Source organism: Mus caroli, chromosome 13 (genome assembly GCF_900094665.2).
Source record: "Mus caroli chromosome 13, CAROLI_EIJ_v1.1, whole genome shotgun sequence".
Taxonomy (NCBI): Eukaryota; Metazoa; Chordata; class Mammalia; order Rodentia; family Muridae; genus Mus; species Mus caroli.
Window position 1 is genome coordinate 72,565,435 of NC_034582.1, and position 19,553 is coordinate 72,584,987.

General features: G+C 40.6%; 2 protein-coding genes across 7 annotated transcripts in view; both read left to right on the forward strand.

The window, feature by feature from the left end:
* Positions 1–19,553, forward strand: part of Fam172a (family with sequence similarity 172 member A) — a 432,511-nt gene that overhangs the window by 299,788 nt on the left and 113,170 nt on the right. The gene's annotated exons all lie outside the window — the stretch shown is intronic.
* Pou5f2 (POU domain class 5, transcription factor 2) lies at positions 11,949–14,388 on the forward strand. The gene has a single exon (XM_021180171.2). It carries the CDS (start codon positions 12,740–12,742, stop codon positions 13,727–13,729), a length of 990 nt encoding a protein of 329 aa, XP_021035830.1. The 5' UTR covers positions 11,949–12,739; the 3' UTR covers positions 13,730–14,388.

Genomic DNA, 19,553 nt, shown 5'->3' on the forward strand with positions numbered 1-19,553 from the left:
GAAAGAAAGAAAGAAAGAAAGAAAGAAAGAAAGAAAGAAAGAAAGAAAGAAAGAAAGAAAGAAAGAAAGAAAGAAAGAAAGAAAGAGAAAGGAAAAGAAAAAAAAGAAATCTTCTATCTTGCTGATGTCAGATGTGTTTTTCCTTAAATGCTGCATATGATATCAAATTGGTGTTAGGGCTAGCATCCCTAACTCCTCTCATTCATATGCACTGACAAAAGAGAAATAGTTTTTCCTCCAAAATCAATGATTTCCCTCTTTATTTAACTTGTTAACAAAAAGTATTCAGTAAATGCATACAAGAAACAGGAAAGAAAAGAGATACTTTGGGAAAGGGGGGGGGCAAAATGATCAAAACCAGTTGTAAACATGTTTAAATAAAATATACTTATATCAAGACATTTTACCATACTTCATAAATATCTCAAAAGTAAAGAACTGCTTTAGCAGAGGACCTTAAAGCAGTCCAAAGCACCTGTATTTGGCAGCTCATGACAGCCTGTAGCTCTATTTCCCAGAGATCTACACACACACATACAAACACATATATGCATACTCATACACACATATACATATACATACACTCACACACATACGTTAAAAATGATACTTTTTTAAAAGAAAAGAACAAGAAGCTAGAAGCCACAACCTCGGCCAGCCTGATGAAAAGGCAGGTATTTGGGGTTGCTTATGGAAGTTGTAATGGTGCCAAAGGGAATGTGAGGGTAGAAGGCTAAACAGAGAGGACCCACACTTCTCTATGATGCCCAGATTTATATTGAAAGGGAGAAGTAGCAATAAGCTCCAGGAGAAATACCTAGTGGGTATTTAAGAAATCTTAGCTCTGTGTCAGATGATCTCTTTCCTACTCTTTTAATTGCTTCATACTATTCAAATCAGTCAGTTATAGTCACTGCTTCTCAGACAATAATGTGAGCAAGTTCTGTAGACTCTGGAGAAGTAATTTTAATTCGGCAGAAAGAAAACATTATTAAAATATAATGAAATACAATGTATTCTTTCTAAGCTTTCTTTTTAATTTTGAAGGTTTTTCTTAGTTTTTAAAGCTATGATTTCATTGATATTTTCCTGTGTTCCCTTAAGTTAGTAGGTTCATAATATATTATATGGAACCTAGACTCTTAGAAGTTTGAAAAAGGAAAAAGAATAGTTGGATAAAAAGTGTGCCACAGACATAGAAGTCTGGATACAATAAAGTCTGGGAGAGACATAATATAGAGGTAAAGTTGAAACTATGAGATACTATATATGAGATATCTTGGGTACTGTGTTGTATGTTTCAAAATAATAAAATAACAAAACTTTCTTTACTGTGTATGGAACAGCATTATCCCAGGGCTATAGGGCAGGAAGCTGTAAATATTTGAAAACAGACTATAATATCAAGTGTTGCTGTCTTCTGACTTCTGAGTCTGGCAAAGCTTGCTCTTGCTAGCCCAATACTGGCAGGATATTCTTTGTCTACCTGGGGTTGTAGTTGGCTAAATGCTGGTATGTGGTCTTCTCCAAGGCCCCTCTCAGCACACTGATGTAGTCCACGTGTATTCATTCAGCCAGTCTATACCATGCACCCAACACTGCTTCTAGTGCTGGAAATTCTGTGTTATTGGAACTATAAATGCCTCACACAGAATGTCCATTCTAATATGTAAGATTGAAAATTAAATGATAGATAAGCCTCCTTTGGTGGTAGGATAAAATATAAAGTAGGAAAAGAAAGCCTGAACTGTGTGTATGTGGGAGAAAGACGATGGGTGGGCAAACAGAAAGGCCTAGCTGAGAAGGTGGCTGACACTCCTAGGGCATCCCTTCTAACCCAACCTTCCTCCCACTTGAAGGGTGCTTCATAGTGCTTGCTAACTCAGACATTCTTTTCTAGATGTTAAGGCTCAGAGACAACAAGTATTCTCTACATTGTCTTTTCTTTTGAGTCCTTAAAAATATGAACTTTTCCCTAAGACATGCTTTTCCATTTCTTTTTCTGAAATTCATGACAACAGGAGGGCACATTTACCACAGAGCTATTAGAGTTTGGCCTACTGTTGCTAAAGCAGCTTAATCTCTGCTCTCAGAGCCAGTGACAAGGGTCAGGCCCTCAGCATGCCTGTGAACATGTTGTACTAGGCACCGAGGAGAGACCTGGGTCTACTTAACGAAACTGCTCCCTATGCATTCTTCAGGAAGACCTTAAGCTATATTCTAGGCCCCATGTCCATTAGCAGGTCCTCCAAGAGCCTGTGTCCACCCTGTTCCTTGACCCTGTAATAACTGGGACAGGCTTTTCTCTATCCTTTCGGTCTATTCAGAGTACCTTATAGAGGCTGATCATTCAGTGTAAAAAGGAGGAAAGGGAAAATACCACATGGCTATCTTGTTCTCTAAAAATTGCAGTTGAAAACTGAGCTGCATTGGGATGAACCATTCTTTAAGTAGAAGGAGACTGTTGATAAAATGCACCGAAGTGCCAAACCACATGAACACCAAGTGGAATGTCAGCAATTACTACGTAAATTTGAATTGGAGACAACCTGCTACTGTAACCCTAATTTTTCTTCATTCAAATGGACCATATTGATTGTTTGGACTGAATATTTGCAAGTATTCACTTCACTTTATTGCTGAAAATACCTCTTGAGGAGATGACACTCTGAAGTTCATCTCTTTTTTGTTAGTAAATAATCGCTTCCTTTCTAAAAAAAAAAAAAAAAATAGCATGACAAATCAACAGGCATTGCCTCTGGAAAGTAGTGTCATACAGAACATGTAGCTAAGTCATCTGTTATGTTTTCAGACACATCTCTAATTAATTAAGTAATTGAAAATCCATACTGCATCTTGTAACCATCTTAAAATTCAAAACATTCACATGTGTATACTGTGTCAGTTTTGACTGTGTGCCCTGCTGAATCTTTTCAGCATTCCTCCTTCCATTCAAAGATTCTAATCTGCTAAGTGATGTTTTCATTAGCTAATAGCATTTCAGGCAGTTGTTTATTGCTGTGGAACTGGCCTTGTGGCTTTTACTCATCCATTTCCCTATTCATTGTTTTGTGCTACCTTATAATTATAAGTGAATGTAAGGCAGGAATATTCTACAAGTTGACCCCCTAGAATTCTGTTTTCAGTGACTCATTCATTACAGAATGAACCAGAATCCGAAACTCTGAGAAAATCACTGAAGGAAAGAATACCTTAAGAGACCTATCCAAGTATGATTGTTATCTTTTTAGATCAGATTTTGTATCCTCTGATTTTGTTCACAGTGGATATAAGCAATCTTATTTCAGAAGTATCACTTTTTAAAACTAAACTTTAAGTAGTCACCACATTTATTGTTGGTTTACCACTTTCTAAGATGATTTGTGAAAAGACTTCCTTCACAGAATTTGGTATTTAGTAAAGGTAGCAACTTTCATTTTACTAAAATCTCCTCCTTTTCCTCCAGACTTGATGTACGAAGATGGCGGGACTGGGGTAGGGGTTGCCCTCTCAGAGGTGAAGGGGAGAGGAAGTGGAGGAGGGACTCTGTGAGGCAGGACCAGGAGGGGAGGCTGTGGAGTATGGGGTGTAAATAAATAAATATGCTTAAACAATTATATTTAGGATACTTTTGGATAAATAACTGAAAAATATGAATAATATGAATTTTTATTTATTCTTTAAAATTAGTTATGATTGTTGGAAAGGTTAAATTGACCCGGGCTTTCAGTCTCCCTACCTACAAATCCCTGTTCCTTCCAGGCCTTAGAACCCTCTTCCCGTCGCTTACATATCTGTCTTCCTCTGCCTACCTTTTTAGTTCTCTCAGTTTGTGTGGCTGTGTTTTCCACAGTACAAAACTGTTTCTTCCCAAGTATACGTTTTCTCATCCTGCTTCACTGCCTGGTAAGAGACACATAGCAAGTCCACAGTGATCTGTCCACAGGGAAAAATACTTTCAAAATAGGCTTTTCTAGAGAAACAGCATCACTTTGTAGGAGTGATTCAGAACATCTAAAGTCAAAAATCCTTGATGCTAAAATGAAAATCCCAAGTGAACATTAGTCACCAGATATAGTGCAAATATTTTCTACTTATAAAAATCTCAAGACATTCAGATTCTTATCAACATGTTGAAAGAGGGAATATAATTTTTAGTTTTTAGTTCATCACATTTCTTAAAATATCATTTTTCCAAAAGGAAATTACTTCTATTTATAAACTTTGAGAGATTGTTTGATCAGAAACTTGTTTATATGTGTGAAAACTGATATTGAAAGAGTCTTTGACACTTTGCACTTGTATTTCTGTCCAAAGTATCTGCTAATATCTCCTTCAGCTGTACACATCTCCCCCACTCTTCAACCTGCTGTGCTGGTAAGTGGGGAAACAGACAGCGACTAGTTTACACAAATTTGGGAACCATATGGCATAGCTAACTGAGTCTAGTGCGTTTGTACAGTTTCAATCTCTTGGACATGAGAAGTAACTCAGTTGGTAAAATGGTTGTTGAACAAGCAATGGCCCTGTGTTTAGATCCCCATTATCCATGGTAGTATGTCTGTAATCCTAGCAATGGGCACAAGGGACCAACAGATTCCTGACACTTGCTTTCCAGCCAACCTAGTCCTATTGAGAGACCCTGACTCAAAAACTAAAGTGAAAGCAATTGAGGAAATCAACCAGCATTGACCTCTGACCTCTGTATGCCTGAGTAAGCAAAAACAACACACACACACACATCCAGGAAGCACAAAATTTCTTCATTTATAAAATACTATGGAAATATTGAATTCTTAATATTGAATGGTACTCTGCCACATTAAGAAATTAGTATGTCTTCTGAGGCTATTTACCCTACTTCCAAGCTAACATATAAGCCTTGCTTTTTACTCTAGGCATACATGCCAACTGTGTGCTGCTTGTGTTTTGAAACTTCGGTGGGGTGGGAGGGGTCAGGGGAAAGGATCTCACCCCGTAGCATAGGATGAATTCACTATGTGTACATAGCCCAGTCTGGCCTCCACCTAGGAACAATCCTGGTGCCTTGTTAGTGTTAGTAATAGGTGTCTTAGCACCACAACCAACTCAAATATGTCTTTATTAACCCCCTACATACTGAGTATGAAATGAGGCCATGCTAGTATTGCTAGCATTGTACTGTAGAGTCATGTTGTGGGTGAAGTGACGTCATTCATGTGGACCACTTAAAACAGTGCCCGGCATGTGTGTAATAAGCCATGAAAAGTATGTGAGGTTCTTGTTTGGAATAGTTCTGATAAACACAAGTTTCAGTGACCCTAATTTATTTAAGTAACATGGATTCTTCCAAAATGGTGTTAAACTTTTCTTACCACAGTGGAAGCACAATGAGTGCTTGACCTTAGCCACTAGACCTTCGAGTGCTCTGTGGGAATAACAGGAGCACAGTGTACTCAGTAGTCATGATACTGCTTCCTATCAAGTTTTTCACAGGATTGGCTATGCTTGTTCAGATCACAAACAGTACTATCTTCTCCTTTATACCAGCGGATGGCCAACACAATTGGAAATCAGCACAGGTAGAAAGCAGTAAGAGAAAAGCTGAAAGGTGTCCATGAAAAAGTTGGAAAAGGATGCAAACCTATATGACAACAACCTGTACGACACTACTCAGACTGCTTTGAGCAAGCTTTCTGGCAGGATAGCAAGCTCTGATATTTTTGATCTCCCCATTTTAAATTTCCACACACTAAGCAGCAAGCCCCGCCTTCACATCCATCTATTTATATTCACCCAAAGAAATGGCTTCCTGGCTTACCATTTTTGGTGTCTCTTTGTCTAGCAAGTACAATAGTTTTGGAGCAAATACTCACTTCTCTTGCTATTTGAGAATTCAAAACATCTGACATTTCCTTTCTGCTCTAGGTTGCCTCTGTCCTGATTCTGGTTCCATCCTGATTACCACCTTTACCAGGACAGTTTTTAAGCTCTTTATTTGAGTGTTCTAAAGTATTCTACCTTATTTTCCAGCCACTATGTGTCATTTTTAATCTGACGCTGACACTGTCTCTTTTACTCTTTTCCTTCCTGCGCATTACTTACTTGCCTTTCTCTCCTTCAGTCCCTGAAAGGCAGTCGATTTTTCTTAATATTTTGTCTTCCTTTCAAAATCATCCTAATAACAAACGTATGCTTGTTGGTTTCATTGCACTTCATCTACACTTTTGACAGTCATAACACATCAATGTCTTCCTGAATTTAAATTATAGGAAATGTAACACAAGTGAAGTATGAAGTTCTAGATGGAAATTAACAGGTTAACAAACTTGCCACTGATGCCCTGACTGCTGACAGTGTGACAGTGCCATGCACTTGTGCTGCGTCCCTTTGCACTTTTCACCAGGTGCATATAAAATAAATATTCAAAATGTAGACTTTACATTTAAATCGGTCCTGATAATCAACAATGGTGATAGAAATCTTGCTTTTACTCTCCTAGCCCTAATTAGTTTGATAGAATTGTTTCCCGGAGATCATATGCCCCAGTACAGCGGAATGCCAGGGCCAGGAAGCAGGAGTGGGTGGGTTGGGGAGCAGGGCCGGGGGAGGGTATAGGGCACTTTCAGGATAGCATTTGAAATGTAAATGAAGAAAATATCTAACAAAAAAAAGGGGGGGGGGAAAGAAAAAGAATTATTTCCCAGAGTTTAGAGTCATTTAAAAGATGTTTTCATCTGTTTATATTTTCTGTATGCAAAGATTGTATGCAAAGCAGGCTGCTGTGAACTCAAAGAATGCACTATAGGCAGTTTGATTTAGACATGATTCAGAAGAAGATCTCAGAAGATGGAAAGATCTCCCATACTTATGGGTTGGCAGGATTAATATAGTAAAAATGGCCATCTTGCTGAAAGCAATCTGCAGATTCAATGCAATCCCCATCAAAATTCCAACCCAATTCTTAACAGAGTTAGAAAGGGCAACTTGCAAATTCATCTGGAATAACAAAAAACCTGGGATAGCAAAAACTATTCTCAGCAATAAAAGAACCTCTGGTGGAATCACCATGCCTGACCTCAAGCTGTACTACAGAGCAATTGTGATCAAATCTGCATGGTATTAGTACAAAGCAAGGCAGGTAGATCAGTGGAATACAATTGAAGACCCAGAAATGAACCCACACACCTATGGTCACTTGATCTTTGACAAGGGAGCTAAAACCATCCAGTGGAAAAAAGACAGCATTTTCAACCAATGGTGCTGGCTCAACTGGCGGTTATCATGTAGAAGAATTCGAATTGATCCATTCTTATCTCCTTGTACAAAGCTCAAGTCTAAGTGGATCAATGAACTCCACATAAAACCAGAGACACTGAAACTTATAGAGGAGAAAGTGGGGAAAAGCCTCGAAGAAAAGGGTGCAGGGGAAAAATTCCTGAACAGAACAGCAATGGCTTGTGCTGTAAGAGAATCAACAAATGGGGCCTCATAAAATTGCAAAGCTTAGTCACTGGAGAGGAGGGAGTATTAATTGAGAAAATGCCTTCATGAAACTGGGGTGTAGGCAAGTCTGTAAGGCATTTTCTTAATCTGTGATCAATAGAAGAAGGCCTAGCCCGTTGTGGGTGGGGCCACCCCTGAGAAAGTGGTCCTAGGTTCTATAAAAAATCAGGCTGAGCAAGCCACTGGGAGCAAGCCAGTAAACAGCATTCCTCCATGGCACTGAATCAGCTTCTGCATTGTTTTGTGTTCCTGTCCTGACTTCCTTTAATGATGGAACAGTAGTGTGGAAGCATAAACCAAATAAACTCTTTCCTTTCAAAAAAAAAATTGCAAAGCTTCTGTAAGGCAAAGTATACTATCAATAAGACAAAAAGGCCACCAACAGACTGGGGAAAGATCTTTACATTCGATAGGGGGCTAATGTTGAATATATATAAAGAACTCAAGAAGTTGGACTCCAGAAAACCAAATAACCCTATTTTAAAAAAATGGGGTACGGAGCTAAATGAAAAATTCTCAACTGAGGAATACCAAATGGCTGAGAAGCACCTAAAAAAAAATTTTTCAACATCCTTAATCATCAGGGAAATGCAAATCAAAACAACCCTGAGATTCCGCCTCACACCAGTCAGAATGGCTAAGATCAAAAATTCAGGTGACAGCATATGCTGGCCAGGATGTGATGAAAGAGGAACACTCCTCCATTTCTGGTGGGATTGCAAGCTGGTACAACCACTCTGGAAATAAGTCTGGCAATTCCTCAGAAAATTGGACATAGTACTACCGGGAGATCCAGCAATACCTCTCCTGGGCATACACCCAGAAGATGTTCTAACTTGTAATAAGGACACATGCTCCAGTGTGTTCATAGCATCCTTATTTATAATAGCCAGAAGCTGGAAAGGACCTAGATGTCCCTCAACAGAGGAATGGATACAAAAATACACAATGGAGTACCACTCAGCTATTAAAAACAGCAAATTTATGAAATTCTTAGGAAAATGGATATATCTGGAGGATATCATCCTGAGGGAGGTAACCCAATCACAAAAGAACTCACATGATATGCACTCACTGATAAGTGGATAGTAGCCCAGAATCTTAGAATACCCAAGATACAGTTTGCAAAACACATGAAACTCAAGAAGAAGGAAGACCAAATTGTGGATACTTCATTCCTCCTTGGCATGGGGAACAAAATACCCATGGAGAAAGTTACAGAGAGAAAGTTTGGAGCTGAGATGGAAGGACCATCCAGAGACTGCCTCACTATTGCATATGCCATCAAGATTTTGCTGACAGGATCCTATTATAGCTGCCTCTTAGGAGGCTATGCCAGTGCCTGGCAAATACAGAAGTAGATGCTCACAGTCATCTATTGGATGGATCACAGAGGGCCCCAAAGGAAGAGCTAGAGAAAGTACTCAAGGAGCTGAAGGGGTCTGCAATCCTATAGGAGGAACAACAATATGAACTAACCAGTACCCCCAGAACTCATGTCTCTAGCTGCATATATAGCAGAAGATGGACTAGTCAGCCATCATTGGCAGGAGAGGCCCTTGGTCTTGCAAAGATTATACGCCCCAGTACAGGGGAATGCCAGGACCAGGAAGCAGAAGTGGGTGGGTTGGGGAACAGGGCGGCCAGGAGAGAGTATAGGGGACTTTCGGGATAGCATTTGAAATGTAAATGAAAAAAAATATCTAATAAAGAAAAGAAAATATCTAATAAAAATTTAAAATAATAAAGAATACAAATCCTCATAGAAATCCAAATCCAAATGCATTTATATTTCTACTTAAAGCATCTGCTTTAGAGCACACCCTTAGTTCCAAAGTGTAATAATAGAAAGCAACTTCCCCTTGGGTCAGTGTGGCTGAACTGTCGTCTATCAATTTAGCTTCTCTTCTCCCTTTTTCAGATGCTAAATACCTAGGAACCTGTGCTTCTTGTCCTTTCTCTGTGATTCCTATGGATAGGCGTGACCTGGTTCTTACATTATAGACCAGTCACTTAGGAAGGTTTCCACCTTTGCTGAAGGTGATAGTTTTGACTTTCAAGCTCTACAGTCCATGCAGTACTGTTGTCCAGGGCATTTCCTTCTGCTGTTTCTTCTGATCTCTGTTATGTCTTATTTCCTGTGGTCACACTGTTACTATGGTGCATTAAACATTTAAATAGATACCAAAATCTTAGGTCTACAGGTTCAGTTTCACCGTGTAGTCCCTCCCCTCCACCCCATATGCAAAAACCAGGATATGTGCACATTGGCAAATGAGAGTAACTGAGTATAAAGAAAGCCTTAATTGAGAACACCCAAGTTAATTTTAAAACTCGTCAAGCTAATATAGCCTCATTTTTTAATTTAATGTTTTTAGCCACTCTGTTTTAATTCGTGTAATATAATAAAGCTTAGTTCAAATTCATTTGAACTCATCAGATTTTTTTCCAATTCACTGAAATGTTTCTATTCAGCTATTGTTTTTAAACAACTAATGAATCTTTTTTCTCTGCTAGTGAGACATTTTTTCTATGCAGATCTTAATATATAATTGCCCTGTCTCTCTTTTATCTCTCTTTGTGTTCCACCTTAGCAGACACTGGTTGCTTTGTGAGTTATGGGTTGCGGGAGTATGAATAGCTATCAGTCCAGTTATTCTTTAATGAAATTCCTTACATTGTAAGCTGCACTTTAGAAGCTGTCATCCAATTTGAGACAAACTGGAAGTCTTTTCAGCACTGGTACCAAGGAGGTTGGATAATTTATTTATTATTTATTTTCCTAGCAACACAAAAATAAATGAATAAATAATAAACATATCTTCTCTTTGTACCATGTGTCAGGTATAGTTCTGGTGCCAGGGATCTCGCAGTGAGTGAGACAAGGCTCCTACGTTTAACCTATACTTATTGCATAAATTGATAATCTTAAAATAAAATCAGATACTCAGCCTGCAGATATGGCAGTAGATTTGCTGATTTACAACTTCAAGGCCATATCTACAATTTCAATTTCTGTAAATTTGAGTCTGATTTCTCCTCAAGGTCCTCCCCTCACCGAGAGAGAGGTACCTGACAAGTTCCTTGTTGTAATATAACAGATGGGAGATGAGAAGCTCCTAAGGTCCATCTTCTTGTTGTTTCATTGGCATTACGTTATGTTACGTTATTAGCAGCATAATATTCATCATTCAGCAAAAAGATTATTAGTCAGGGTTCTCTCATGTTGTAGACTTACTGACTCTTCCATGAGTGTCCTTAAATTGAAGAGACCGAGACATAAAAGATTTGTTGCTATCTACTCCAATGATGAAGTGAAAAAAATAATAATGATTAAATATAGGAGGAATGCTACAGAAACAATACAGACCTCTTTTCTGCCTGGGGAAGGGAGGGTCCCCATGAGGGGATCTCTACCCTGTGTCTCATAGGTGACAGGAAATGCAGCATGCTTCTTTTATTCTGTGTTCTTTGTGTCAAGAAACATACAGTGGACACAAACAAATATTTATTAGATAGCAGTACATACTAAGCACAAAGTAAATTATGTGAGAGGGGAAAACAGAGTTACAAGGACTGTGGTTTGCAAAGAGTGACGAGAGGTGTCCTTTTCTCCTGGGGCTGTCTGAGCACCCTCATAAACAGTAATGAGAAAGATGCAGGGAAATCATTTGAAGCAGGAACAGGGGTACACAGGGCACAAATGATATTTAGGAGAAAACAACAGGTTTTCTTCTTGACCAAGAATTAAGACAGGGGAGAGTGTATAATGAGGCTGAATCAGGTAGTTTGAAGCTCTGTGAGCATCCCTCCATGTCAGCTGAGAGAAGCGTGGGGTGTGGGGGAGAGTTGGGGCTGGCTTTGGAAAAGGTTTGAAGAGTGAAGTGATATGATTAGATTTTCTGTGGTTATTTTCGATTAGGTTTGGATTGCTTTGATATGATTTTGGAATGTTATCTATAGCAGCACTATGAAAGATGAACCTGAAAGGGAAGCAGAAGAAGATCCTGTGGCCTAAGTTAAATTAGTAGGGGAAGGCATGGCTAAGACAGCAAGGTCTAGTGTACCGGGGCTGATGCCTTATTGATATGAGAAAACTGAAGATCAACTGGTGTCTGACTGATGTTAATGTCATGAGCCAGCCCTGTGGCCTCTGGAGAAAAGGCACAAAACTAGTGTAATTTGGTCCAGCAGAAATACAGATGTGGAAGTCAGAAAGCCCAGTCAGAGAATACTTGGCTGATACTCACACATACATTTTTAAAGAAAGAAAGAACAAAAATAATATTTGCTCATGCAGATACTGCAGAGAACATTAGAGAATGTAGAATTTTATGACCCTTTGGATTTGGTAGCTGGAAGGCAAGAAGACCAATTTCTTTAGACACTGGGAGAGACAGAGCTGTATTGTAGTTGGCTTAAAGAACTATAAGGCATGAGGCTGAGATCTTCCAGTCACTTTATCATCTTCTTTAGAAGCTTTGAATCTGATGTTATATCTTTCTTTTCTTCATTTTTCCCTACTTGGGGCCTAGAGCTGTAAGCCTGAGCTAGGAGCATAGTAGAAAGACTTAATAAGATCTTTGTTTATCTTATTAAGGAGGGAGAGGCCTTGGCTAGAAAAGCTTTGTGTTGCTGAGTCAGTAGTGCAAGGGTCATTCTCAGTGCACAACAGCAGGTCATATCAGACCAGAAATCATGTCTCCAGGGAGGAAAAGATGACAGAGTTTGCTTTCCACCGAGTGGGAAAGCTTGGCGTGGGAGGCTAGGTTGGAATGCGTGTCTACAGAAATGCACAGGGTATACACAGGATGTACCGTTATCATGAAGATTATATAGATGGAGACCATAGAAATGGATGAACAGGTACTGTCAACGATGCTTGAAATATAGATGGCTAATTGGTGTCCATGAAGCTAAGATGGTGGTTCAAAGGCTGTGAGTGGAAGGAAGGAGACACCTGAGTTTTTGAGAGCTTAAAGTCAATGATTGCGTCCCAGTCAAGGATAAGATCCAGGTAGTTAAGAGTTGAAAACAACGGTTAGGACAGGAGGCTCCGTGTTTTCAAACCTGAGGACTAAGTTACCTCAGTCTCCAAGCCCCAGCTTTCAAACACACTTTGTTCCAGTGTCTTGCTTGCAGTGCTGTCTCCGCCCACTGGGGGGCGGGGCTCGAGGGCGAGGCTAGTGGCTGTTCAGAAGCCTCGAGAGCTATCAGTTCCTACCAGACTCCTGCTGGGGGTCCCATCCACCCCATGGCCGGGCAGAGGTCTTCAAACGTTTTCCCTCTCCCAGGCAATAGTGGTGGTGGCCTGGAAGTTGACACCCCATCATGGTTGAGCAGCCAGGCAGCAACAAGCAGGTTAATGGTGCGACCAAGTATGGGTCCAGGCATCTGTCCAGGCCCTGAGGTATGGGGAGTGCCTCTGGGCTCCTCACCTTATGAATTCCGAGGTGGGATAGCACCCTACAGAGCTTGTGAGGCAAGGGCCTGGTCCCAGAGTTCCTCTGAGGATACCTGCCCAGGACCTTACATCGCCTTGAGGTACATGCCAAATTTGGCACTGCCAGAGGACGTTTCAGCCATACAGAAAGAGATGGAGCAGCTAGCCAAGGAACTGAGACAAAAGAGGATGACCCTGGGTTACTCACAGGCCGATGTGGGATTCGCTGTGGGAGCTATGTTTGGGAAGGTTCTCAGCCAGACGACCATATGCCGCTTCGAGGCCCAGCAGCTCAGCCTTGCCAACATGTGGAAGCTGCGACCCCTGCTGAAAATGTGGTTAGAGGAAGTAGATGAGAAGAACCTTCTGGGCATATGCAGAATGGAGATGATCCTGCAGCAGGCCCGGAAGCGGAGACGTGCAAGCAGAGAGAGACGCATTGGGAGCAATCTGGAAAAACTGTTCTTGCAGTGTCCAGAGCCTACGCCCCAGCAAATCAGCTATATTGCTGGGCGCCTCCGGCTACAGAAAGACCTGGTCCAAGTGTGGTTTTCTAACCGGAGCCAGATGGGCAGTTGGCCAACCAATGATACCTCCCGGAGGGAGAATGTGGGGGCAACTGGGTCTCCTTTCCCAGGTCCACCAGTGTGCTTTCCCATGGCACCAGGGCTCCATTTTGATTTCCCCCACTATGAGGGATCATGCCTTGCACCCCTGTACTCCTCTACCCCATTTCCTGTACGAGGAGCCCTTTTGTCTGCCCCAACCACCACTCTGGGCCTCCCCAGGCTGTCAAGCTGAGGGGCCTACCCTGCAGGGGAATTGCAGGGGAATAAGAGGCTAGAGAGAAGGAGGTTTTGTTTCAAGGTTAGCGTTCAGTTCTCTGACTTAGTGGGTGTGGGTGGGAGTTATTTACCGAAGGCTTGGGAGAGAAGTTAAAGAGTTCCACTTGCTTCTTTTTGTTTTTACCTTTGTTTTTCCCCCGGTGTTGGCATTGCAATATCTTTATGGCTATAATGTTTTGTTTCTCTTTTTATTGTTAATTAAAGATGTCCATTGTTCCTTGTGGTTATCAGGAAACACAGTCTCTTTATAAACACAGTATAAAATTAGAAGCACAAGTCATATAAAACTACTGTACTAGTGTTTATTATAAACAAGCAGAACCCTGTCTCAAAAAAAAAAAAAAAAAAAAGCAGAACTTTGTACAAACACAAAATCCAGGCTAACAGTTACTCCTCAGAGAGGCCCCAAACCAACTGCCCTTTTCAAGTTCTGCTCAGTTGCTAACCTGCTTGGGACTACGGAGTGTTGCTCAAGGGTAAGTACATACATGAGCTTCTGCTGTCCTTCTCCTCTATTCATCAGTGTTCCAAAGGATGTGTCAAGGATAGCTTCAAAGATACCCGTTATCACATTTAGGAATTTATTTTCCAAGTTAACTTTGGATTTTATTTTTGTTCATGGCCTTTTCCTAGTTCCTTCTGGTTCTTTTCAGTATTCTTTTTTCTAATGTGATTTTGAAATGAATACTTTGTTTACATGATATTTTCTTGTCTTGCTTTGTTTTGTTTTCTGGTGTCCATGTGAGATGCCTCTGTGGAGTCAAAAGTAGAACCCTGGAAAACTACATCATGACCCTTTGTTCTGCAATTACAGGACTGATTTTATCAGCACACATGAGTCAGACAGCTCTGTTGCATCCACTTAGAATTTTCTTCCATTCACTGTAGAAACTGATACTTTACTGTTAACTAGTATACCTGGTTAAATTTGCCATTGCCATCGTTTTCTAAGTGTAAATTCAGTTTGTACAACTAAATTATATAATCTGTAACTATATCACCCTCCTATTCCAACTCTATGTCAGAATTCTAAAACATGAAGTCTGTAACCACTAAGCACTACATCCTTTCCCCCTCCTCCTAGCCCACCTGCTTTGTATCTCTCTGAATTTGTGGACTCTAGACATTTATATTAGTAGGCTCATCTAATAATTGTTCCTGTGTCTGACTTATTTCACCGGGCACACTTTCAAGGCTCATATATATTGCAGTATTTATCAGACTTGATTCTTTTTTTATGATTGGGCAAGATTCTGCTGCATAAGTACACTCTGCTTTGTGTAAAACTCAGCATTTGTTTAGCCCCTCTTCAGTCCACTGAGAAGAGTGCTGTATGAAGAGCTAGAGGAAAGAGGCTGTTGAGTCCCTGTGGTCAGGTCTTTTGAATAAACACCTAGAGATGGAACTGCTGAATCAGGTGATTCTATTAACTTCTTATTTATTTTATTTTAATAACATTTTATTAATTCTTTGAGAATTTCATTCGATGTATTGTTCACATTCCCAGTACCCAACTCCTCCAAAATCTATCCCCATCTCTCCACCTGCCCAATTTGCTGTTTTCTCTCAATCTACATTTTTCTCACCCCATCTCAGTCCAGTTTTTGTTGCCCCAACAGTCTTTGCGTGTAGGGCCTGCCCTGAAGTGAGTTCAACCTACACAAGGTCAGATCATTAAAGAAAACTGACTCTCCTTCTCCTAGCAGCTATAGAATGCCCAGAGCTCATGAGTTAGGGATAAGAATCTTTGCTGGTCTCTCTTTCTCCTTGCTGGCATTTTGTCTGCTTAAGCTTCAAGGATCCTGTCACAATCACATGAGTTCTTCTATGCAGATGCCCTGTGATGTCCAGAGAACATTGTTTCCTGTAGTCACCAACTACCCCTGACTTTTAAAGCCTTGCCACCACACCCCCTCTTCCACAGAGACCCCCGAGCCTTTGGGGGAGGGGTTTAATATAGATGTCCTATTTAAGGATGAGCACTCTGAAGTCTATTATTCTCTGCATATTGACCAGTCATGGGTCTGTTAATTGCCAGCTATTGCAGAATTATTAACTTGTTTGCATACTGCCAAAGGTCTTCCTCAGCAGGTATGTCATTCTGAATCCTCTCGAGGAATATATAGGGTTCAGTTCTCCAAGTCCCTGCCAACACGTGTTACCCCCACCACTTTTCCATTATTCTCATCCTAGTGGATATGAAGTAATAGTCCATCTTGATTTAGTTTGCATTTCTCCATTGAATGACATTCCATAAATGATATTACGCTCATATGCCAATTGCCCATTTGTATTTTTCTTCTTTCAAGAAATGTTGATTCAATTATTTTGCCTATTTCTAAATTGGTATGTTTTTCCTTGCATATTGTAAATGTTAAAATCTTTTTTCTTGTAACATTTTTAATTTACATTAAGTAACATTTTACATTAAGTAACTTACATTTAGCAGATATGCATGTAAGTATTTCCCTTTACAGTCTCACACTTGCTATTTAATTTTTTATTGGTTATTTTATTTATTTATATTTTAAATGTTACTCCCTCCTTCCCAGTTTCCCCTCAATAAACCCCTTATCCCATTTCCTTTCCCCCAGATTTTATGAGGGGGCTTACCCACCTCCACCTCACCGCCCTAGCATTCCCCTGTGCTGGGGCATTGAGCCTTCACAGGACCAAGAGTCTCCCATCCCATTGATGCCAGATAAGACCATCCTCTACTACCTATGCAGCTAGAGCCATGGGTCCCTCCATGTGTATTCTTTGGTTGTTGGTTTAGTCCCATCAACCAAAGCTCTGGGAGGTCTGTTTGGTTGATAGTGTTGTTCTTCCTTTAGGGTTGCAAAACCCTTTAGTCCTTCCCCTAACTTCTCCATTGGAGTCCCCGTGTGCTCAGTCCAATGGTTGGTTGTGAGCATCCACATCTGAATTGTGGCAGAGCCTCTCAGGGGACAGCTATGCCAGGTTCCTGTCAGCATGCACTTCTTGGCATCAGCAATAGTGACTGGGTTTGGTGTCTGCATATAGGATGGAACCCCAGGTAGGGCAGTCTCTGGGTGGCCTTTCCTTCAGTCTCTGCTCAACTCTTTTTCCCTGTATTTCCTTTAGACAGGAGCAATTCTGGGTTAAAATTTTGAGAAGGGTGAGTGGCCCATCCCTCAACAAGGGGCCTTGCCTAACTTCTGGAAATGGTCTCTTCAGGATCTCTCTCCTCTTTCTTGTGTATTTCAGATAATGTCATCCCTGTTGGGTTCTGGGAGCCTCTTGCTTTCCTGGCATCTGGGTCTTTTTGGTGGCTACCTCTAGTTTCCCATCTCCCATTGCTACATACCTCTGTTCAATTACCTGACTCTCTTTATAAACCCCACTCCACACACTTCTCCTCCCATACCTGATCCTGGCACCAGTTTTCCTCTCCTCCTCCTCTTTTCCTCCCAAGTCCCTCTCACCCTCTACCTCTCATGACTATTTTGTTCCCCGTTCTAAGTGGGACAGACTACCTACACTTTGGTCTTCCTTCTTCTTAAGTTGTATTGTGGATATTCTGAACTAGTTGCCTAATATCCACTTAGTGAGTGCATACCATATCTGTTCTTTTGTGACTGGGTTACCTCACTCAGGATGATATTTTCTAGTTCCATCCATTTGCCTAAGAATTTCATGAAGTCATTGTTTTTAATAGCTGAGTAGTATTCCACTCTTAGTGAGGTAATATGAAATATCAATGTAGTTTGATTTGTATTTCCCTGATGACCAAGGATGTTGAACATTTATTTCTTTAAATGATTCTCAGCCATTTGAGTTTCCTCTTTTAGGAGTCTTCTCTTTCGATCTGTTCCTCATTTTAACAGGATTATTTGTTTTCTGTATGTCCAGTTTTTGACTTCTTTGGATATTTTAGATATTAGCCCTGTATCAGGTATGTAGTTGGTTAAAACGGCAACTCTCACTCTGTAATCGGCTGCTTTGTTCAAATGACAGTGTATTTTGCCATGCAGAAGCTTTTTGGTTTCATGAGCCCCCATTTATTGATTGTTGTTCTTAGCACCTATACTATTTAATAAGTTTAAAACTATCCCCCACTTTCTCTTGTATTAAATTCTGTGTATTTGCTATTATACTGAGGTCTTTGATCTATTTGAAGTTGAGTTTTGTACAGGATAGTAAACGTGGGTTTATTTTCCTTCTTCTACATTCAGCAATCCAATTTGAGGAGCACTGTTTGTTTTTCCAGTGTGAATTTCTGGTTTCTTTCTCAAATATCAGGTGTCCATTAAATGTGTACACTTTTGTAGAGGTCTTAAATTATACTCTTTTGATCTATAGATTGCTATTGGTAGGATGGCTATTTTCACAATATTAATCCTACCAATCCATGAGCATGGGAGATATTTCCATCTTCTTAAACTTCTTTAATGTATTTCCCTAGTATATTAAAGGTTTTAATCATATAAGCCTTTAGCGTTGCTGGAAGTGTTTACCATCGATATAAGTTTTCTGATGGCATTTTAGGGTCTTTTATGTGTAAAATTATATTGTCTGTAAAGAAAGATATTTTGACTTTGCCTTCTCCTATTTGTATACATTTGATGTCCTTCACTTGTCTTATTGCTTAAGCTAAGATGACAAGTACTATACTGAATAAGTATGGAGAAAGTGTACATCCTTGTCTAGTTCTGACTTTACTGGAAATGCTTTGTGTTTCTCCTTGTTTGGGAGGCTGTTATCTCTGGGCTTACTGTATATTTCCTTTAATATTTGAGGGGTAGTTCTTGTCTCCATGGTCTCTGCAGGATTTTATCATGAAGGAATGCTTGTCAGAAGCTTTTTCTGCATCTAATGAGATGGTCATGTGGTTCTTGTCTTTCAGTCTGTTTATGTGGTAGCTTACATTTGTCAATTTACATATGTTCCAACAATATTTGAGGAAAACCTGTAAGAAATTTAATGTTCCAGAATTATCCCAGTCATTTTTATTTCTAAAATAGTAATTTCTCATTGTAAAGCACTTTTTTATTAAATTAATTTATTTTTACACTCCATATTGCATTCCCTGTCCCCCTCCCCCAAACCACCCTCCAACTGCTCCACATCCTATACCTCCTTCCTACCCTCCTATCTCCACGTGGATTCCCCGACCCCCCACCCACCCCACCTGAGCCCTAAACTCCCTGGGCCTCCAGTCTCTTGAGGGTTAGGTGTATCATCTCTGAATGAAAACAGACCCGGGGTCCAGATTAATTTAGACTACTGGTCCTCCTAAAGGATCTTCTTCTTCTCAGCTTCTTTCAGCCTTCCCTACATCAACCACAGGGGTCAGCTGCTTCTGTCCATTGGTTGGATCCAAATATCTGCCTGTGACTCTTTCAGCTGCTTGTTGGGTCTTTTGGGGGGCAGACATGCTAGGTCCCCCAAAAAGCATGAGTATTCCATAGCGTCAGTGATAGCGTCAGGCCTTGGGGCCTCCCCTTGAGCTGGACCCCACTTTGGGCCTGTCAATGGACCTTCTTTTCCTCAGGCTCCTCTCCATTTCCATCCCTGTCATTCATTTAGACAGGAACAATTATGGATCAGAGATGTGACTGTGGGATGGCAACCCCACCCCTCACTAGATAGCCTGTCTTCCTGCTGGAGGTGGGCTCTATAACTTCCCTCTCACTACTGTAGGGCATTTCATCTAAATACTCTCCCTTTTAAGTCCTGAGAGTCTCTCACCTCCCAGGTCTCTAGTGCACTCCCGGGGTGTTCCCCCAACCTGTTATTTCCTGAGGTTGCCTGTTTCC